General features: G+C 38.1%; 1 protein-coding gene across 4 annotated transcripts in view; it reads left to right on the top strand.

Moving 5' to 3' along the window:
- The window catches only part of macrod2 (mono-ADP ribosylhydrolase 2), a 273,703-nt gene that overhangs the window by 223,911 nt on the left and 25,976 nt on the right, over window positions 1-23,816 (top strand). For all 4 annotated transcript variants that reach the window (XM_061285242.1, XM_061285243.1, XM_061285244.1 and 1 more), the window contains one exon: window positions 21,870-21,948. In XM_061285242.1, the coding sequence (XP_061141226.1) occupies window positions 21,870-21,948 (79 nt within the window). The remainder of the gene's footprint in view (window positions 1-21,869; window positions 21,949-23,816) is intronic.

Below are 23,816 nucleotides of genomic sequence, written 5' to 3'. Positions count from 1 at the left end.
AATGTAATCCATTTACTTAAAGTACAGTCATTCAAACAATAATCTGATATTCACTCACTGAATTAGCCTGTAAATTATACGATCAAAATTAAAGGATGGACTCAGTGGCATACCTATTTTGCATCATAATTATTTCCCTCCAAAACAAGGGCCTTTTTTTTTTTACAGAGCATTTTTAGAGGATTTAACAGCGGTAAATTTAAGAGACTTAGAGGTTGCACTGTTGCGAGTACATTGTATCCGGCGACGGCTAAACATGATTACTAGCGTCATGCATCAAATGAATGCGTGGCACCCTAGTACAGCCACGTGACATTGGTCAAAGAAAAGAATCTCCACAAAGGATTTAAAATGCATGACCATTATCTCCTTCCTGTCTTGAGAGGGAAATTCATATGACCATCCTTTGCTGCAGTAGTTTTTTATGCTGTCTAAAATCAGTAACCTCATTTAATTTTTTTTATCAATCATTATCATTGATTTCGATAATTCAAGTCGTGAGTGTTCTGTGCAATTTTTTTCTTGATCTTTTATTCAGAAATAATTGGGGAAACTTTGAATTTAGAGATAAGCTTCATTGCAATATGGCCTCAGTGAAGAACACGTGGTTAGCGTTAACGCACTAAATCTATCCAACAAACTGAAACATGTGAGCCTTCCTGCAGGCAAAGGGGCGATATTATAAAATGCCTGAAATTGAGAAATGTGATATGTGGGGCTCGGCAAGAAAAAACAATGTCAATTTACTGACTTTTTCTTTTTTTTTGTATCAAGCCTTTATTGAATTTAATATGTTTACACATTGGACAACATAAGCAGCCTGTGGCGATCTTTTTAATTCTCTTCATAATGTTATGCAAAATGTGACAAGCGTCATGTGGTTTTGCTAGAGCATATATGACTTTAACCTTGTCTGAGTGTACAAGATCATTTGACAGCTGAGCTTGCGCGGGAGGCTTTCCGGTGCAGAGTGATTATTTTGGCTTTTTTAAGGGTGTTATCAGCATGCCGTCTTTCTGGCACGTCATTACATTCTCATTTTCCACCACATTTCCTGTCCTTATGAGTCAATTAGTGATATGATACTTGGCTTCTTTCAAAATCATCAGAAAATTGTTTTGAAAAAGGTTAATGTAATTTCAAAGCATTCACTGGAAGGAATTGAAGGGATTTAAATGTGCTTCACCCATTAAAGTTAATCTCAACACGAACTATCACGGCCTCAAATGGAAGTCACGGTCACTATAGTCAGTGAAACAACAGTAATTGGAGATATATATGCTTTTTTTTTTTTAAATGCATGCATCACCAAGTATTTATGAGGTGAACTCAAGTAAAACATATAGGCATGTTTAATAGTCTTTAACAGTTTCCTGTTCCATACTTTCTACTTATTTTTCCATGCCGATACACTTCCTTGCTCTGCCAAAATATGTGGGATTATTTTGTATTACATTGCAATTATTTTATTCAAATCCTTATGTAAAGCATTTGGCTGGTTTTATGTTTTTGAAGAGAAAAATATTTCATTTTATTTTCTTTTTATTGCTGTAGCACTTGAAGTAATTTTCCCTCAAGGAACAATAAATGGTATGTTACCTTGGTGTATCTTATGTTAACTTATTTTAACCCCCAATTTTGGCCTTTCCCAGAGTTTATCTGGAAAGTTTGGTTAATCCATGTTAAAAGTAAAGTGCAATGATATTTACACAGAAACACATGGTGTACCTCCCATGACTCTCATCCGACAAGAATGAATCAAACTTCACAAGCTGTCAGTTACACACATTCACTTAATGTTGTCCCTCCTCTGAGATCATACCATCCATGTTTCAAAGAATTACTCTTTGATTCATGACCTATAAAACGACTAACTAGATGCACAGACAGGGCTGGATTCACCCTTTAATGTGTGGTGTCTCCGTTTTATGTCTAAATGTAACAAATGGGATACAGCAGATCTATTTCATGTCACTCATTTTATCATCACGTATGACAGACTCTTTGTACTGATTCTTCATGCCTAATGGTCACATGGAAACAATCTACCATCCACTGCTAGTAGGAGCGCATGTGTTCTTATCAGGTGTGAGAGTGGAAATAAAGAGAGTTCCATGCCAAGTTACAGTTGCATCATGATGTTATGTAGCTGCATGTAGTGATGACCATCAACTGACTGAAAACATGCCAAAAGTTTCATTTTAAATCAGCAAATCTCCCCTTATGGCTCTTGCTGAATCTGAGTAAAGGGTTGTACGAGTTTGAAGTCGGCAACAAAATCTAAATGGATGAAAGATGGTCAGGTTAAGTGCATATTCCTTTTTTTCTCTCTCTCTTTCTCAGAAAGCTACTGCAAAACCATTTCGATAGACATTTCTCAGACATGTTCTATATCCAGAAAAAAAATAATACAGGGAAACTGCCATATTAAAACACCATTTATTTATTTTTTTCAGAGGTATTCCAGAATCATCCCATTGCCTATTATCCTAAAGCCTTTATTAGGATTAAATCGTAAAAGCAACAACCCCTACATATACAGTAAAACAATGTCTTAACTTTAATGAAAAATGAAGAGGGCGCATATATGACATTTTCTATTACCTTGCAGACAATTTTAAAACGTGTGTGTGTGTGTATAGTTGTTGTATGCAGCGCACTGCCATAATATGTGAAGGACAGTAGCTAGGCAGTAAAACTTGCTGTTAACTCAAGCAGCTAACGCGAGTTGTCAGTGTCCCTTTCCCTTGAGAGTTTCATTGCTTTGAAAGGGTGCTATCTTCATAGAACTTGTGGTGTTATCCTCTTTTCTTACATCCTTTTCTTAAAACTCCTTGTTGAAGTTGGACCTTCTCTTGAAGTCTCTGATAAATCCAAAGAATAAGCAAAACACAGATCCAAAGATGGAAACTACTTTTTTGGGTCAAAATCCTTATTGCACAGCCTTTTTAGACATTTGAATTTAAATGATCCATTCTAATCTTTGTAGCATAAAAACACTACAACATCCTTACTCAATCCAAATGTGTATTTTCCATATTTGTATGGCAAATTTGAAGGATTGAAGTAACTACATATTTTATCTTGAGTGATACATATGGAATAAATAGTCCTATGTTCTGACATTTATGAATAAATGCGACACTTAAATATGAAATATGGCAGCTTTTTAAGCATGAATGGTTATGCGGTCTTTTTTTTTCTTTTGCCATATATGAAAGAGATCGTTTTTTTACCCTCCAAAATTGTGTAAATGAGTGTCCAAAACCGTGTTCTATTGCAATTGTCGACTAAGTGCTTGTCTGTCCATCACACAGATGGCACTTAAACCATAATCCTCCTTCTGGATTTGTTCATGCTGTAATTTTTGGCGAGGATTTTGCATAGACTTTCTTGTCCTTGCTCACAAACTTTTGAATCCTCTTTTCCCTCACAAAACCTCTGAAAGTTCAGTGTGTCGCTTGTCACCTGGCCAGTAGAGAATTTCTGCTGTCTGCAACTTGGGACACTTAAATCAAACCTTCCAATCTACATTGTCATCTTGGGAAATATATTACAGATGTGTGCGTGTGTTTCATCTTTTCCCCTGTGAATGTTGGCACGCAGTTCATGAAGGTTGAATGCCTCTTAAGTGTAACACATATGAGAACATTTATTATTCCTACAAAACACTCTCCCTCACATATGGTCTCGCCTTGTGGCTATGGGACAGCTTTACACTTAATCTGACCGTCTCATATAAAGCAGCTAATTGGACATAGCCTGACTACTCTTAAGGCAAAGAAAAGAAAACATATCATAGACATTTAGCCAATGCTTAATTGACATGCGAAAAGAATACATATTTGAAATGGAGGATATGTACAGTATTCATTTTCTCCCTGTAACCACAGTTGGTGCACCGGGCCAATTATAGCAAAACAGTCAGGAAGAGAATATTTTTGACAAGTAAAACAGCTTCCTAGATGTTGGCTATTTTTAATATTACTGCATTTTAAGTGAATGACAGCAGGGTTTACTCCTGAGATTGCACAAACAACCCCTCACATGGTCTTTGAACACCTAAGACTACATTGTCATCTTTTAGTGTTTCTGAACCTTCATTCCCATTTTAATGTAATACCAAATAAACCTTTTTTTTTTCTCTTCAGTTTTGCCCTAAGGTAGAAGTAAAACGCTGCAAGATCAGTAATATCTGATGGCTGTCTGCCCTGCTGGTTGTGTGTGCCATAGAGAATCTTAATTACAAAAATAAAGTGAAAAGGGCTATGTTGTTATCCACCAAAACTTATTAAAGTTCAATGAAATGAAATAAGTACAGAAGCAGAAATGAAAAGGCTGTCAAGCTTAGCTTCTTATCAGGAAAAGCAGAAGATATAACTTTCAGGTCTGCATAGCCCTGTGCTTCTGTGATCATCTGTTGGCTTCCTCTTCAATACGTCTTACTGATGAAAGAGTGACCTTCTCTCTTCCTGGACTGCAAAACTCTCTATTGACCCGGCTGACATTCTTTTGCGTCAGGCAGGAAGTGAACACCTACCATTAAAATTCCTGCCATTTCACTCAAATGTAACGAACTGCACTAAAAAAAAAAAAAAAGTAACCTAAGCAAGGCCAGTCGTGCGGAGACAGCTCATGAATTAAGATTCCTGTGTGGATGCAGTCAACATTTCCTTCTACTCATTCAAGATACTGTATATGAACCACAGCCAAGCCATAACATGACTGAGGGAAGGCAAAAAAAAAAAAAAGAAACAATCTCAAACTGAAGGGGTTGTTGTTGCAACCCTCGTCTTGTCACACCATTTACTACTGTTTCTCTGTTTTGTTACACTGGTTAAAAATAAATTGGATAAATTATACTTTGCACCTCTAGTGGGAAAGTGGTGTAGAAAACAAATAATCTTGGTTCTTGTTGGCACTTCATTTAGTACTAAAGTAAGATATAGGAGTCATGGATAATAGTAAGTGGGGCTAAGATACTTCATAGGCACTTGACCATGTTTGTTCAAAGCTGCACCAGGAAATTGAATCGAAGTCTGACACTTGGAAAGAGTGCACGGGGAACAAGAGATAACCTCTTTATAGATAACAAGCCATTGTTACCAATTTTTTTACAGTCTTTCCTGAAGGGACTGTTGGTCTACAAACCTCTCAGAGCTTCATTCTTCAATTTTTGGGAAAGTTTTATTCACATCAACCTTCTCTGATTTGAGTATCTCAATGATCTGCATACATATATTTAACGTTTATCTTAAAACTTCACCTACTTTCATTTTATACATCTAATCAAACTGCATTTCAATCAATGATACAATCTACAAACCACACTTCACCTCCTTTGAGATGTCAAGCACTGTTACAAACATGTTGAGTCTGAAAAGGATCAAAATAAATCTGATTTCAGGTCCATTGTTTAAAAAATGAAAAATAAAAAGATAAATTGAAGTAAAACCAAATCTTTTGCTAACCGACACTGTACAAAACCTAGACATATTGTAATCAATGCCAAGTGGAGTTCAGCAGCCAGTCAGTAGCTCAGCCTGTGTTTCAGCCCCGCACAGACGTATCGCAGACTGATTAAACTTTCAATAGCTCCTGAGCACCATTTTCACCTCTCAAAGCAGCCGAGAGCAGGGCTTCCTTTTCAGAGATTCCCTGAACCAATTCTGCCTAAAAAGCTTTTCAAAGTGCAGAGTTGAGCAGCACTTGAGTTTGAGGAAGGGTGCTTTTCCTCACATGGTAGCTTGTACCGAGCAGTGTAGAGAGCTGGGATGAATACACTTCCTTTCAAACAATAGCTTTGTAGGTCACAAGGAGAGTTGCACTCACTGGAGCCGCAGCCTGTGCAGCCCACAGACACATCAACAAGCAACCTTTAAAGCAAGATTTGAAAAGGTCAAAATACAGGCATGTAGAATAGTGATATGGGATTGTGTTAATGGAGGTCACGAGGTCGACGTGGGCTTTACTCCTCCATGTAATGATATGGAGTCAAAAAAAAAGGATTTTTATCGAGATGCGTGGAACTCCTCCAACGTTTTCCCTCATCGTGGCTGAGTTGACCCACTTTGGTGTACCTCTCAGTGATAGTGCGTCCACCTGGACCTGGTTAGAAGTGTGCTTAAGACAGCCTTACTGGAAACTGGTGTGTCCCCGTGCACCCTTGTAATGTTCCCCCTCCATGACCTCCTTCATGCTTCTCCCGACACCTTACAGCATGTTCGAGGGGCCATTTGCAGTGTCGAACGGAATCACATTTGCTATGTTGAGGTGCATTGTTATGTCAGGTCTTGATGGAATCGGGAGGAATTCTTTAACAATGAGCTTATTAGGTCCGCGACTTCTTGATAGATTGGTGCTTCTCCCCCCCCCCCCCAAGCCTCCAACTTCCAATACAGCATGCTTTGTGACTTCTCTTCCAGTGATATAATGAGTCCCTTGAGACACCTTTAACGGCATGTATTTATTGGGGACATTAATTAGATCCTGTAACGGGTACATTCCTTTGAAAATAGTTTGTGTTCTTGTTTAAAGTATTAACAACAAGCGAGAAATGCTATGCTAATCTCTTGGTATTAGTCACTTGGTGAGCCTGCTCATTTATCATAGCCGTTCTGCTGTGTGTTTTCTTCTACTTATCCTTGTTTGTCTTTTAATAAGTTCACATATAAGGTGATGTTGTATTAACATTATTAATTACAGTCGTGCTTGTCAGGTTAATTAAGTACCATCTATCTCTTGACTCACCTCTAAGGTACAAATGGTTCACAATGCTTGGTTTTGTTGAACTCACTTTTCTGGGACACTGGGACCTCTAATTTGTTTAGATTTCAAAACATTTTTCCCATAGGAAATAACTGCAATTGAATTAAGATGAGCGTCAGACTTGCTTTATTTCATCCTCTATGCAATTTTTTGTTTCCACTCGCTGCTTTGTGCATCTCACTTGTCACGTCAATGTAAAAAAAATAATAATAATAATGCTATAATGTAGATGCAATTAAAATAAAACGTACATGGCTGAATTTTGAACAGTATGGCTTCAGAAACATTTAACAATAGGAGATATCTGACTTTCACATCTCTTGTTTTTGTTTTATCAGAACCTCTTGAATGGGTTGGTTCTACCTTACGTTCCAAGCCATAAGCTGCTACTTTTTCCCCCATGCTTTGAACCCTGCGGCTTTAAATGTGACACGGTTTATTTATTCATTTTTACAGACGAGCTTCATGCCGCCGATAGATTTACCAATGAGCTCATCCCATCCTCCCAATGAAATTAGCGTCGCAGTGCACCAATGAAACCGTCCGCCCTCATGCTGAATATTCATATCAGTCATTCGCGTGTGTCGTTGATAGAGAGGCTTAAATGACATATTCTTTTAATGTTGGACTGCCGCTTGATAAGGAGGACTACACGTTTGTTGGTGAATTTGCCTTGTGCACTAGCATGAGAGACTGAGAAAATTTACAACAAAGGCTGATGACTTTTCCGTTTTTGCCATTGTGCTTGGAAAAGGTTTTTACTGTTGCCGAAGGTAGTTAAACATTTTAAAATATCCACCTGTGGCACCTCATTCTTTGCAAATATCCCATCTTATAAAGTGGCTAATAAAAGCAAAAGCAAAGCAGCCAATATACTCTGGTCAGATTTGTTGTTATGGCTAAATTTGGCTGTTACGGCCTTTAATAAGGTTCATTTTGTCGGACGGAAATTACTGTAATTTCATCAAGTGCAACTTTCCGATGTTGTCAATATATTCCTTACTTCCTTTCAAGTTCACATCTCTGATTGCATTAATCTCTCATTCTCCTACACATATCCCATTAAAGCAGCAAGTTATTTTATTTTAGTTTTCCATGTTTGTATTTGATCTTCGTCTTTCATCCACTCCCCATGCTAATTAGACACAGTTAAGATATTTTATACTTACTCTAGGGACTCTTTTGGATGCGCTTTTGGTGATGGGTTGGTTTCTGAAAAGCACAGTGCTGTTCTACTTTAGCAGTCCACACACGCGCACATCAGACCGACTCGATGGAGAGTCACGTGCAATTGTCCTTACAGGGATCGTGTCTTGTTTTAAGTGGCTAAAGCTGTACTAACCCTGAGGTGCACCACATTGAATTCCATAAAAGCGCAGAAACAAACGTATGCTAAAAAGATGCACACTCTAAAACAGGTATACAAAAATATGTACGTAAAAATTGTTAGATTAATAAAATTCAATATCTAAAGAAAAAATGGTCAGTTGTTTTTTTTTGATCTAAAAATTGTTAGATTAATAAAACTCAATATCTAAAGCAAAAAATGGTCAGTTTTGATGACATTGTCAGGAAGGTATTAATGACCTCCATAAAGGATGCTACAGTTTCATTGATTTTTTTTTCTCGGTTAATGACCAGCTTTTTCCTTGATGGAGGCTTGCTCCATGGGTCAAGGAGGAATACATTGGATTTGTTTGATTTATTTTTATTGATTTTGTTCAATCATTCATTCCTTCATCTTCCAAACCACTTTTTTTGTAAACTGCTTTAATGCGGACATTATGATGCCAACATCTTCCCCTCATTTGTTTTCCACGCATATTAAATTATATCTCCTTGACAAGAGGACACTGAACTAAGGTCATGTCGTTCAATGAGCTGTGCTTGTTCCCTTCCTCAAATAAATCAATAGCTTTGTAATTCCTCTTTCATAAGCTGTGACAAATTCATCTTGGCAGGACTCTAGCTCACTCCGTATCTAATAAAATGGGAATTAGAAACTAATTAATGATCTCCATCCTGCCACCGCCCAGCCACTTTTGACACACTTGCGTACATTGGAGGAAAGACTTCAAGTCAAAATGGACTCTTTTATTGTACCAATGAACACAAGTACCCACCTAGGCTAAATTGTTGGTTGGTACCTCTCGCGTCCCCAACTGAATGATGGTGAGTTTATTTAATTGATGGTCTTAATTTCTTGGCCTTAGCACACACTGTAAGAGCTAGAGCAAAAGTAAAACCAAACATGAAGCTTCTGTATGGAACAAAAATAAGAGGCTCCAATATAGAGCAAAGTGTAAAAAGTTGTATGATAGATGATAAAAGGATAAAAGTCTAATTGACTGACTGATGTAGGCATTGCTTAAGCGATGCAGCAAGGAACTCCACTGAACACGCCCATTTCATTTTTTTATAGCCAGTGAGACAGAGCCACCGCCAAGTCATAAAAACACAGTATAGGACATACCTGTGTTTTACTATGATACTAAACCATATTCCCATGAGATTGTAAATTGGTTATGCATTGTTGTTTACGCACAATGTATGTGTGTAAATGTATCTCCTGTATTTTTGTCTTGGAGTCAGGCGACTGTGTGTCTCTCGCTTAATCCCAGAAATTTATTTTTTCTGTCTGAAAGCTTCTATGCATTTTATGGGATATCGTTTTTGACGTCACTACATCATGCAACAGTGATTCATATATTTTGAATCACTGCAAAATCAGTCTACAAGATTCGTCAGTCCTAAAATATTTGGACAGAACCCCATACACTGTGAGTTTGCAGTATACATTGGAGCCTTGCACAGTTTGTTTGATCCCGCCCCAAGTGATTGACGCCTGTTGTAATGAAAAAGCAACAAAGCTAAGGCCAGGCTGTGTCAAACAAAGCCAGTGTGCTGTGGTGGCAGGCCGTTCCTTAACCTGTAATGGAAAAGTCGCTTATGTCAATGGCTACACTAACAAGTCTTTGCTTTTTTACTGTTAGAAGAGTGTGAACAATTTAGCATTAACTGCAAAGAATGGTGGTTTTGTCTTTAACATTCTAGCAAAATAACAAGCCCTCTGACTAAACCACTGAAAGAGAATCCACTGGACCTTCAAAACATAATTGGAAGAATCCAAAATGAAACAAAGGCCAAAAAAATGTCTTTCGTCATTTGTTGTAATACAAAACTTTCTGACCAGCATTTTTATTTCTGATTCACTTTAAATGGCAACCAGATGTCAGATGTATGTAACCATTGTGTCACCCTTTGAATCTATTGTTACACAGCTGTTTTCCATCCAGAGAAGTCAAATCTGAAAGATGACTGCAGAACTCTTTGGTATTATTTATTGGGCACACTCTGTAATCACTCTATTTTTATCTCGAGTGTCTTTTTGTTTGTTTGGGTATTTGGTACTGATTGGATATTTAACTAATGGAAATTCTCCTAAAATATCCTCACATCAGAACACACTGTTCTGTTGGTTTTCTGAATTAACCCCACAGAAATTCTACAATGTCTAATTTGACTAGAGGTTTGCTTTGACAGATTTGTCCCCATTGGATAGTCATTCCTGTTTCCTGTAATATGTCAACCATCACCTCTAGTTTAACAAAAAATTACACCACGCACAGCAACTACTAGTGGTAGTTCTCTTGCTGAGCTTTCTTTCCCCCTCCCTTTTTATAATTTCCTGTTATTACATTTCTGTGTAAATCTGCCAAAATGTAGAAAAACCTAATATGTGTTTTGTTATGGTCACCGGTTGTTAAACATATTATGCATGGTTTCTTGAGCATTGATTCAGATGTTAAAAATTAGTAGACTTTTTGTTGGTTCTTAAAAACCTCTACGTGGGACCAGTTCAAGATGACTTCAAACACATACTGTAGATTTGAGACTTGGCTGCAACATCAGTTGCTTTGTATTATCATTCAAATTCAACACATGAAGTGATAATATTGGAAGACTGCAACTATAAATGGTTGTAAATTCTCAATTGGAAAGAAATTCCTGTGAGTAGATTTTTCTTGTTTTTAACTTCAACCCGGCATATAAAATACCATACATGTGGAAAACCTTTAATTAAAGCTTGTACAGGTAATTATAGTTTCGAACCTATTAAAACAATTGAGCTGTCACTCTAAGTGACTGACAATGTCTGTCATGAAAGGGTTCCTGCTCTTGTGCTTCTTGTTGGTTTCTTCTGTTTCTCTTTCCTCTATTTGCCCTTGCTCGAAAACAGTCAATAACACTGTCACTCTGTCAAATAGTTTTTGGCTGATTCTGTGTGCGAGTTGGTTTACTCGCTATGCTGCAATCAACAATCTCGTCTGCTCGTTACCTGATTCCTGTTTATTGTTGAAGGCAGTGTAATATTGCCATCTTGTTGAGTAGCTCCTGTGGTTGTCTGGGCTTGATTTTGTGTTAGTAAAATTAAGAAAAATACAAGCAGTGCTTTCTCTTCTGCCTGACTGGTGTCCTTGTTTGAACTTCTCTCTTTCTGCCAAAGTTTTGAATCATGTGTCTTTAATACGACGGCTGGACGACATTTTGTTCAGCTTGAAATAACCTTGCTGTCTTTTTGAAACACCTGCAGATTTTCAAATAGATTCACAAATGGTTTTACAATTGTGAGAGTCTCCTCCGACCTAGAATTTCACCCTGTCTCTCTGTTTAAAGAATGTTGGTGTCCTTCTCTGCCCTGGCACTAACGTCTCTATCAACTGACAATGCAGGTCTTGCATGGTCCTCGTTACAGCCTTGCTGTCTTCATTATTTTTTAAATGTCACACATTTTGTCAGCATAATGTTGCATAATTTGTATTTTATGTTTAGCTTGATGGGGAAACTGCAACTGGGATGTGGAATTAAACTCCCTTTTTTGATGAATGGTTCACTATTTGCCAAACTGCAGATTTTTTTTTACGCGAGTTAAATTGAGTTCACAGACACTAGGCAGCGCTCATATCTCAAGCTTTAGCTTGCAAATCAAAGCGAAAAAATAAATAAAAATAAATTAGATGAATGATAGGTCATATCACAAAATCCACTGTATTCAATATTATTTTGTTATTTTATTTCAACAATACCAAAATAGCAATTAATTGTCCTTGAAGAACCTGGCAGTCTGTCGTGACACTATAAAAGGATTTCCTACTTATTTTTTAGCATTGTTAACGAAACTGTGTGTGGAATTGCGCACAGTATACATTCAGAAGAGAGGTGGGGAAGCATTCAGTCATGCTTGTAAATGACATTACTGTTTTTTCAAAACTTACCTCGTATCACCGATAAAAGATTGGATGGATTGAATGTTGTATAGTTAGGTTACAAAGTTCATTGTTTCATTTACTCAGGTTTTCCGTGAATCTTAGATTGCTTTCTTTTCTCATCCTAGAGCAGATAACATGTTTATCATCGTAGTTGATTATTTGCTCATAAAATAAATACATTTAGGCTGTTCACCCTGGTCAAGGAAGTTTCAAAAGATGGAAAACATATTTAAATATTAACAGCAGCAGTGGAAGTTGGAAAGGTTAACAGTCATCAATTTGAAGATGCAATAAGCCTTTACAACTTAATTTCCCACTCCCCAGTTACACTCTATAGTTAGCTCTGCGGTTTGAACTGTTTTATTGCTCTTCTCAGACTGACATTTAGATGATTTGTGTATGTGAATGCACATACAGTTGCACAATGCCACAATCAAACGTTGTACAAAATTTGACTTTTGACTCATTTCCACGTTGGACTCAAGCGAAAAATAATGTCTCCCTAAAGGGTCAGAATGGGTCCATACTGGATTGGGGAAAGAGACTCGTGTAACATTTCCACAAGGAGCCCATTTACTTGACTCGCTGGCTGACCACACGTGATGTGATCCGGATTTTCTTGTGATACTTGTTTAATCAGGACATTTAATTCTAATATTAAAATAGACGAGGCTATTATTAAGCGCACTGTCAATGAAGAATTTGATTTAAAAATAAAAAATAAAAACATATTGAAGAGTTTTTGTCTATTTGATAGATTTAGCCTGACAACTGAATAGGAGAGAATTTCCATTAAAGCAAAGCATTCATCCACATTATTAAGCGCCCTATGAATTAACAATTCAACTAAAAATATATCATACTTAAGACGCACGCACTATGTTAAAAGGTGCATTATTTTTATGAAGCGTATGTTAAATAGTTTTTGTATATTTAATAGATTTTGCCCTACAACTGAATGTAATAGGAAATAATTCGCATTAAAAACAAAAAACTGAAAAGCCGACACTCACTGTCCAAACAATGACATTACAATGTCAATGTTATTATATGATATAACTATTGATACATTTGATACGACTGAACCGTCCCAAAAATTTGATGTTGGATCTCCTGTAAATTCCAATTATTCATGCGAACCATTCAATCAGATTTACATGGCACACAAGCATGTCTGGATTTCTGGTGAAATGAGTTCCACTGAATATTTTCCCAGAGAAATAGTGTATGAAGGAAAGTACTTTCTAATGAGTTTTCTCGTATGACCTTTCAACATGAAGCTGAACAGAAAAAGAAAAAACACCACTTGTTATTTAAAAACAAAAGACATTGATATCATTTCAAGGTATGGTGGAGAGGAAGCACGACCTACGCACTCGCACTCATCTGCATTTTCATGTTCAAGTATGTACAGGCAGGCTTATGACTTAAGCATGCATAAGATGAAGACTATGGATGTCTGCAGCACAGTAAGGTTTCCTGAAGAAATGGCGAGATTTATGTGGATGACTACGGATGATGGACATTTATGTTTCATCGACTGCCGAATTCTAATCTTGTGAATCTCCTTGGAAATCAGACTAATGCTCAAGCAGTTTAGCTAGTTTTGCTCATGGGACTTGTGATTGGATTCCCATTTGTCTGGAAGCTTTTTAAAGTAGCCAAAAGAGACCGATCCAGCACATACCATACATTTCCCAAGATAGTGACTTAAAGCCACTGGAGCCTGGACAGTGCAAACATGCTGCAGGAAGGAGAAGGTGAACGTGGCAAATCATCACACAAAAACACACATTGACTCTTCTATATCCTGCCTATTCTGAAGGGAAATATCAAAATGATTTATGCGTGAATAATAAACATTTCTACTGTCGTATTTTGCTTCAGGCACATCCGTGGATCTCATTTGTGTTTCCCACTAGCTTCTATGAGTTTGCCATTGAACCTTGCTTATGTCTGATTTTATTTAAAAAAAAAAATCGCGTGAAAGAAATGTTTCCGCAATTTTATGCAGCACAGAATGTATTTATGTGGAGGTTTTTTTGTCTTTGGTAGGCCTAACATTTCATTTTTGTGCACTAATAGTTGTCGCAACCTTCACAATTTAAGTTTATTGCATGAAGGCAAACCAGCTGTTGTGTTAAGATTCATGAAAACCAAGTCCATTAAAAAAAAAGGGTTCTTTGTAGAAAAACAATTGGCACAGCTATACAGGTTTTGAAGACTAGAGAACATCAAACTACAGCAAGTGTGTACTAATAGCACCATATGTTCGGCAATGTTTGTACCCTGAAACTGCTTCAATGTCAAGACACTGAAAAGGAAAAACACAGTCATTGATATCCTGCTTTTGGATCACGGATGAGCATGTGTCTTTTCAGCCGACTTCCATTGAGAGGCAGTGTACAACCTTAACTAGTCACCAGGTAATTGCATATTCCATATTTTCCGCACTATAAGGCGCACTAGATTATAAGATTATAAGGCTTCAGTGAATGGCCCATTTTAAAACTTTGTCCATATATAAGGCGCACCGGATTATAAAGCGCATGGAATAAATAACTCAACGTTGCTCAAACGTTAATGCAATCACAATATAGTAACACTCGAAATAGTGAAAACAATATATCAATAACTCAACGTTGCTCAAACGTTAATATCACACAACACACAAAATAAACACGTAAAGCTTACTTTAAGCAATTAGTCCTCATCCACGAATCCATATTGGTCCATATATAAGGCGCACCGGATTATAAGGCGCACTGTCGGCTTTTGAGAAAATTGGAGGTTTTTAGGTGCGCCTTATAGTGCCTAAAATACGGTACAGTACATGTAGACAAACATAACCAACTACGAACCCATTGTTCTGCCCAGTAAAATGACGGACTAAATAATTGTATTACTCTTCAACCACAACATTAAGTGCACTTGCATGAGCAACACGTTCGTATTCTTGTGGTCATTCATAAATGCATTGGTGTACTACTGGATAGTTTCACACTGAGCTGTTTCTAATATTTTACCCCTCACAACGAGGTAATGTCAGTAGAAACCAAGCTTCATTATGTTTTTGAAGGCGGAATTTTGATACTACAGATTCTTCTAATGGAGTGCCCACTGAGTGAATAGTAGGTGATCTTATTTAACCGCAGGCAAAGAATAGCTTACGGAAATGTAATTTTTTTCAACTTATTATACTTATATACTAGCTGTCTGTCTTTGCCGCATACAGACACGCACAGCAGCCAGCCTCATCAGCAGAGGTTGTTATAGGCCAGTGTCCAGAGGTCACATCATTACCAATGCCGTCATGGATCATAGATACAGCCCTCGCATTAGTCCTTCCTTCATCATTTCCCCTCTGACCTTGTCCGCAGCTGCACTTCCTCTCATCTTTCTCATTTAGAAAGACTAAATCCATCTCCTCCACACTCACAGTATTCCCTACAGTCTCAAACACGAGCATTCTATCATGATAATTATTGAACGATCTGTATTAATTGACAAATCCATTAGAACATTGGTCAAACACGGACTGTAATATGGTGAATTGTTCAAGGCCCCCTGCAGGTCCTGTTGGCACGTGGGGAGTCATTTTTGTTTTCTCATTCGAAATGACTTTCTGAACATTCAGTTTTGGCCCAGTGATAATATCTGCAGTTCTTGTAGGAGGTTATTGACACATTCCTTCATCGTGGGAGGAGCAGCGCTTGTCAATTAAATAATTCCTGTGTTGACATTGCGTCAACTCTTGCAAATGTATCTAAAATCCATAAAGCCTGGCCTCCTCTTTCAGAAACATGATGTATCTTTTATAGAATTCTTCAAATTTTATATTATAGAATAGAACAATATGCCAAATTAAACATGTACCTTCTGGCTGAATTTGTTTTGGTATTTCTGAACTTTGAAGGGACTTGGCAGAAGCTGTTCAGCTCTGTTTGAGCAAATCATGTGAGCAATAAAATGCTTGACGCCTCATACGTGCTGCACTCCAGATTTGTTGAATTAACATACAAATTGCTGATATATATTATCGGATGTGTTTTTCAGAATCTGGCGAGACAGCGTTTTACTGTCAAAATGTTTGATATTCTGTTCTACATGCAGCTTTAGGAGTCGCTTTGTGATGTTTTACACTGATGAAATGAGCAGGCAGCTTAGCAGAATGTTATCACTTCTATTTAGTCACACTGTGCTGAGCGCTCATGCATAATTTTGTACATAAGCATTTACAAAACTCTCGCCATCTTTTAGGCAATATTTAAGTGACTTCACTGGCCGTCTTACTGCCCTCTCTGTGATTTATTCAGTATCTAACATTGATCGGCTGTGGGAGTTCAGTTTCTTCAGTCCAGCTCTTTCTTCTGCAGCTTTGGTAGTGACCATCATTTGTCGGAGTCCAATGTCAGGCGTCTGCTTTGATGTATAGATGGAGGCGTTTTGTTCAAAGGGACAACCTTTTCTGAGGTCTTCTTTGAAATGATAATGCTCCAGCTTGCTGCAGGTGGAGCCTCTGCCAGGGGTCAATCAAAGTCAAACTGGGAAGCGTCTCACAGTTTTCCCCAAGTGGCCGAAGCCACCTAATCTTAACATGGTGGTCACATTGACCTCTATCAGAACATTCATGTCATGAAAGGGTCACTGGCTAGATTTTAGAACTGACCCAATTCTTCTTTTTTCCCCTCCAGACATGAGCTATAACAGCCTAAAAGAGAGGGGGGAAAAAACCCTCAAGATTGAAATCAAGCCGCTTCCAAATGTTAAATCTGATATTGATCATGTACTGTATCTGCCGATTTTATCGCACTATAAACCGACAAATCGGCTCTGTCCTGTCAGTACGTTCTGGCCGTCATCAAAATATGTCAATCTGTACGAACCGGTGTCTTGCAAACATTAAAACGACATCTGCTGCAAAGATAAGCTAAAGAGAAAGCACTGAGCATCAAATATGATTTCATTTTTCCTCCACTTGTCCTTTAAGTCATTTTGGGTTTTTTTTGTCTGTGCTTTTAAATGTTAGTATATTATTACATGCTGCTGCCTTTTGTGCAGTCGGCATAGGCCAGCGTCTAAACATCCAGCTCTCGAGTACCATCCCAAAGCCCATGTAAGTGAGAGGAAGGGCATACGGTGAGAAAAACTGTCCAAAACAAATTATGTGAGTAATTATGTTTTTGACTGTGCTTTCAAATGTTAGTATATTATTATACGCTGCTGCCGTTTTGTGGAGCCGGCATAGATTATAATTGAGGCCAGTGTCTAAACATCCACCTCTCGAGTACCATCCCAAGCCCATGGAAGTGGTAAGGTTGTGTCAGGAAGGGCATACGGTGGAAAAAACTGCAAAACAAATTATGTGAGTTACTTGCTGTGGCGACCCCTGATGGGAGACGCTGAAGGTCAACTACTGCTTACTTCTGTGTTGCCACTGCTGTTTACGTGCATTTTGCATGTCTTAGCATACGTTGTCATTAATCCTCTGGCATGGTTCGGTTGAGGTGAGAAAACAATCTGACCTAGGTCCAAACCTATTTCAAATAGTAGATAACCACCCCCTATTCCTACATAAAGACACACGCATGCACATGGACATATTAACTCCTAATAGGCAAGGTATTGAGGATTCAAGTGGGAGAAAATTCTAATTGGAGCTATCGACAACCCACAGCAACAGAGAGAGACCACCTTGACCCGGGTAGAACAGGGACTTATTGAACATTTTGTTGCCCCTTCCCACTGCAAGACTAATGCAAATTTGTTGTCTCTGTTCTGATTAGAATATGTCATGCAAGGATTTTTTTTCCACCCACTTTTCTCTGGCTACACGCTCTGTGAACCAGGAGACGCAGGTGTGTGTAATTGCATCAGCAATAAGGCTTGGACGCGGTTCGCCTGCCTCAAAGTGAAGCCCCGAACCAAACCTACATTGTTGACAACAAAAGAGGCAAAGTCCTACTGATGATGCCTTTGATGCTGCCGTCTTTTATGAGGTGATATTTCTGGCTGCTAGCATATTTTAGTCTCTAGAACAAAACACATTCATACACAAACACATAGCGCTTGTCATATAAGGAAAGCAACCTGTAATATTAAACCTTTCAAGAAATATTTTACACTGGTTATTAGATGCACCTGCAGCATCTAATAAACTCTAATACAACAGGTCAAACATTCTGTCTACTGCTGCTCTTGTGTCAATACACTCAGCACTAAATACTACTAAAAATACTTTAGTACTTCCATTACACCGTACTTTCCGGACTATAAATCGCGCCGGAGTATAAGTCGTACCAGCCATAAAATGCTTAATAAAGAAGTAAAAAACATACATAATTCGCACCGGAGTATAAGTCGCTTTTTTGTGGGAAATATATTTGACAATATCCAACGCCAAGAACAGACATTGATAGGCAACAACAGGCTGAACAATACGGGATACTAACATTACATACGTAAACACAAACGTGGAGCTGAGAACGTGCCTGATGTAACATATTAAGAGTTATTCACATAACTATAACATAAATAAGTTTATCGAACCATCTGTGTCACTCCAAATCCTTAAATCCATCAAAATCGTCGTCCTCTGTGTCACTTATAAACAACTCCGCTGACTCCGAAAGTAGAGTCTGACGTCAGACTCATCGTCAGTTGCAGTTCCAATTATTCCACAGGCCTAGAGTGCCCTTATGCGGTTTACTGTGAAAATAACATCTGTAGTGATATACTAGTAAGTAAGTAATGTGGTAATGATCAAGTAATGTGTTAATAATTTTATATATAAGTCCCTCCTGAGTATAAGTCGCACCCCCGGCCAAACTATGAAAAAACAACTGCAATTTATAGTCCAGAAAATACGGTACTTAAAACAGTGGCATAGTGGCATAGTGTCAACTATAGCAAACTTAATTGTCATTTGGTATTAATCAAGATACCAATGAAATACAGACCTTACTGTAAGGATTTTTTCATCAAGCTGACCACCCCTGCTTGAAACAGTCATGGGATCCTATCATGTTGCGCTCACCCTTTGGCAAAGACGCTCCCATCAGGGATGAATAATGACAAGGCATGGTAGCATGCAGAGAACCCAGCTTTCTAATTAGTCTTCTATTAACTTTTTCAACCTTGCTGGGTGTGAGCGGTGGCACACTTAGCTAACTGCGCGTACACTGTACATGTGCATTTATCGTCTTGAAAATGATGAATCAAAAATGTATGAGTTTGAGTTATGAGTATGAGTTTATGCCTTTGAAGGCGCCTTGCCTTATACGAGTTTGGTGTATATCATTATACATTCGCTTGAATTAGTGCTTCTTTTGTATATCAGTAGACTTACTTACCAATCAAGAGCTTTATAGAACGTTTTAGGCAGCATGAAAGGTTAGCTGTGGGGTAATATTGGGATCTCGTGTGCTATACTTGCTATACTTTGACATTCCTAAGCGCAATCCATCCTGCGATGCGGGTTAACCTCTGATTGGATTGGATTGTTTTGTTTTCAATCTACAAACTTGGATATGCAAGTCATCTATTTCAAAGTCAAACCACTCCCAGCTTCAAACTTGTATTACCTTTAAAGCCTCTGTCGTCAAGTGTATAGTTAAGTAAAACATATTAATAATAAAATGAACGAACAAACAAACAAAAATGAGTGTTTTGTTCTCTGGAGTCAGTGATGCAAGAACAATTTTGCTCAACTTCAGAACTGTATATAACTTTGGGGGCATTTTAACATTCAAGGCTCCATTCCAGGGAGATGTCACGCATTTGTTGAACAACTTTAAATTATCAATAACAAAACTTACTGTAATTCCCCAGAAAACAAAAATGTCTGCATTTAATGTGTTCTGTGATAGAATAACATTACCAATGTTGCACTCCCTTAGAGGCCCTCACGATTAAATCTAATTCTGGCAGTCGTTTTATTTGTAATGTGACAGTTTGTTCCCTCTTGTGTATTTTGTCATCCTCTACCTTGTTTTGCCATCTGTGCCAATGAGCCCGGCCCGATTGAAATGCGCTAAATGAACAGGTTAAGTAACAGAATATCTTGTTATACGCTGTGAGCATAGGCTCCAAAGCAGCCTTTCTTTGTGTTTCACTGTAAGCCTTGCCTATACTGTTCGTTTCACAGCGGGCTATCACTTTCAGGATTAAGCTCTAGAAGAGACTAAGAAAATCTAAATCTGCTATCCTACAAAAAAGCACACAGTACATTGCCACACACATTAGTTTCACGTTATCTATGTGTGCACAACTCCAAATCATTTTTTCCCTAATTGTTTGACGGTTGTGAGTGGGACATTTTACAAATAGTCACGCTCTGAATAGCTAGCCAAAATAAAATGTCCTCATCCTGAAGTAACCCCTAACATTTACTACAAAGCCCTGGTGGTAGAACTATTTATAGATTTGTGTCGGTATGAAAACCAGAAGGGGGTCTCTTTGATTGTGAAAGTTGTGTTTGGTCCAGACTGGGACAAAGGCAAGTGAGATCCATTTCTCCCTCCATAGCCGTGCTACCTAATAACAATATTGACATCCATGTTTGAACATAACATCCTGCTGCTAATTGTGTGGAGACAGTTCTTAGGTCTTGTAATACTCGGGAAGTCCAAATTCATAAAATTTCGTGCTAATTATACAGCTTTATTTAAAAAGATCATACACAGTAATTCTTTAGTAAAAAACATTATCATGAAGATAATCCTCACCTCAAAAATCATTTATTTTAAGGAGGTTAAAAGTGATTATACCTTATACTATACAGGATTGAAAACAAGTGGATTTTGCAGTTCTATTCTATATTCTACTAATACAATATTTATTAGAATACCCTGTTTAGACTAATGGGGCCGCATGGAACATATAAAGAAAATTTACATAACATAACATAAATGTTTGGCTTCCCCTGCATGATATAAGACGGAAAACTCAGGGGGAATTATGCGCACTAACGTGACGGGCTTTAATTGCAACGGTGCTGTCAACCCGTCCCCTTCCTTCCACTTCGATGTCAATGACCAGTAAAATGGCAGCCTTTGCAATTCGCAAATCACGTTTTATCAAATCAGGATTATATTGCAAATTCAATAAATTGTTCAGCCCTAGTAACATGCTTCAACTAGTGCTGGCACATGGAATATATTCTCGCTTTATTTTTTTATAAAAAAAATCATATTTTCTGTGTAACGTTCTATTTTTCCCTACATCATTTGAGGTCAGTTTTTTCCTTCAGGTTATATTGTTGGACAGTTGGCAGTCAGCATTTTATTGCGCTGACTTTATAGCTTTGTTGTTATGTCTACGTCCTTAGATTTTTCTTTTTTTAACCATTCATAACACTGTAGAAGGGTAAAATTAAAAACAATTATGTGTAACTTTCTTTCTAGTGTTCGAGCTGGTTTAATTTTTTTTAAAGATACCAATATCAATGTAATTATGGCTTTATTACTCCCTTGTGTGAACTAAAACATGTGTTTGCCATTTTAATTTTGTAAATTGCATACTTGGTGAAAGCATTCAAAATTGCTTGTTCCTTATGTGTTGTTGAAGGATATTGCTCTGCTGTAACGTGAACCCTTTTGGTAATAGCAATTCTGGTTATGTGCTCCACCATTTGCTAAAAGCGTTCTCAAATGGCTAATTCAGGTGGTCTCAATAGGGATGGTACCGAATCAGAGTCTTGAACGAAGCTGATTGTGTCTTGCTAATGCGCAAAGTTTTAATATCCAAAATGTTCCGCTTGGTTACTCTATTATTGAACGTGCTGAGTTTACTTTGGAGTTAATTGTTTTTCTTCATCCTCTTTCTGTGCAGATCACGCGCGTCATTTTCTGCGTCTTCCTAGAAACCGACTTAACCATCTACAAGAAGAAAATGTCCATTATTTTTGAAGGTATGGCTTTGTTCAAAATTTGTTTATTTAGGCTGTACACTGTTTTTTGCACTTTATAATAGGCTCCACATTTTCAGTGGGAGACGAGTCTGGACTGCTGGCAAGCCACTATAGAGCTCGCCCTCAATTACTACGAAGCCACGCTGTCGTAACACATGCGGAGTGGAGTGTGTCTTGCTGAAATAAATTTTTTATTTTGTTTTGTTTTACACATTGTCACAACCTCCATGAAATTAGATTTTTTTTAAATAATTTAGGGTTCCAAATGTATGTGGCAAGAAGCAAATTTCGTAATTCACGCCAGCCTCGGATAGTCCTTACTTAGTGCTCTTCAATTCTTTATGTGAGATAAACATCTGTTACATTCTGCTCCCGTTCTATTTTACGGCTCTCCCCGACGCCCTCCATCCTTGGTAGCAGCATTATTTCTTGGCGAGGGCAGAAGGCGTAACAAGTTCTGATGGAGGCTCCATTGAGGATTGGGTTGAATAGCTCTGGAGCCATTCAGCTGAGGCTGTCTGGCTTTACCAGCCTTGCATTACCTCCCATTTACCTTACTTTTCACCCCCCACCTCCCCAACGGAATAGCGGCTCTCAGGCCTACGTCTCGCTTCTCCCAGATGGAGAGTGTTTCGTTCCCTGTGTGCGCCCATCATCTGTCCTGCTCGCCTTCCTGAAAGATTACATTCTCGGTAGAGACCTTAATTATATCGCCTGCCCTGGTGTACCCAGTCCCCGTCTCATCATATTAGTGCTCTGAGATGAGAATCTGGAGCTGTTGTTCTCCAGTTATCACTCCAGCCACTTACAAGAGCTGTCACTGGATAACTGCCCTACATCTCGCTATAAGCGGCAATGGAGGAGAAACATAAGAGCTATCTCTGCTTGTCACGGAAAGAATGTTTAAGATTCAGTGGCGATATTGTTGTGTTAAATGTCGTCGCTGTCGGGCAGAATCCAAAGTGCATTTCCAAAGTCATTACTTTTGAAGATTTAAAAAACAAAAACCTATATTTTACCTTAGTTAAGAGACATTGCATCGCTCAAGTTGGTATTATACATTTGCTATCGTATGTTGTGCACTAACGCAGTATCATAAAAAAGAAAAATTATTATTATGCTGCCCCAAATTAAAATGGCACGGACACTGCTTCTGGCAGCTGTTCACCACCCCCACCGGACATACTAAAATCTTCCATATTTCACTAAAGCTAATGTTTGTGGTTACATCATCTTCCCTTTTCCCAGAGTTCTAATATTGCCTTAAATAGTATAATAAGCTAACTAAGAAATTGTAATAGGTGTAGATATATCACCTCAGTCAGATATACCTTCATAACCACAGTCGTCTTCCGTAACTTTGATCTGCGCCCGTGTGTGATAGAGATGATTTGACACCTCTAAATCTCTTTAAGTCTTTCACATTATTTGCATAGTCAGTGACAGCCGCAGCAACACAATAAAGAAATATGACAAAAATAATTATAACACAATTTCTGCTGTGAATATAAACTTGACACCATGGTTGTAAGGGCTGTCTGGAAGCTGATAGCTTTGGCACAAACAAAGAAATGCTGATTGGAAGGAGTGCAACACGTTCAAAGACATTTAGCCCACGAAGAATGACAGCTAGTGTGTATCAGAACATTTCATTATCCTCACGGTCGGAGACAGGCAATCAGATGTCTTTTGCTGCACCACGGATACCTGAGACAATGTTGAGCGTTTGATGTGTCACATCACATGGACGCTGCCTATTATCTTTTGCTCTACTCCTCACTTGCTCTCACTTAGACCTCGTCTTCAAGCCACTTGTTCTTCCCTTTCGTCTGCTTTATCATTTACAAGACCCTCCCCAAGAGTATTGT

The sequence above is a fragment of the Syngnathus typhle genome, linkage group LG8, assembly GCF_033458585.1.
Source record: "Syngnathus typhle isolate RoL2023-S1 ecotype Sweden linkage group LG8, RoL_Styp_1.0, whole genome shotgun sequence".
Classification (NCBI taxonomy): domain Eukaryota; kingdom Metazoa; phylum Chordata; class Actinopteri; order Syngnathiformes; family Syngnathidae; genus Syngnathus; species Syngnathus typhle.
The sequence above is the reverse complement of the archived record's forward strand: the minus strand, read 5'-3'. Positions and strand labels throughout refer to the sequence as shown.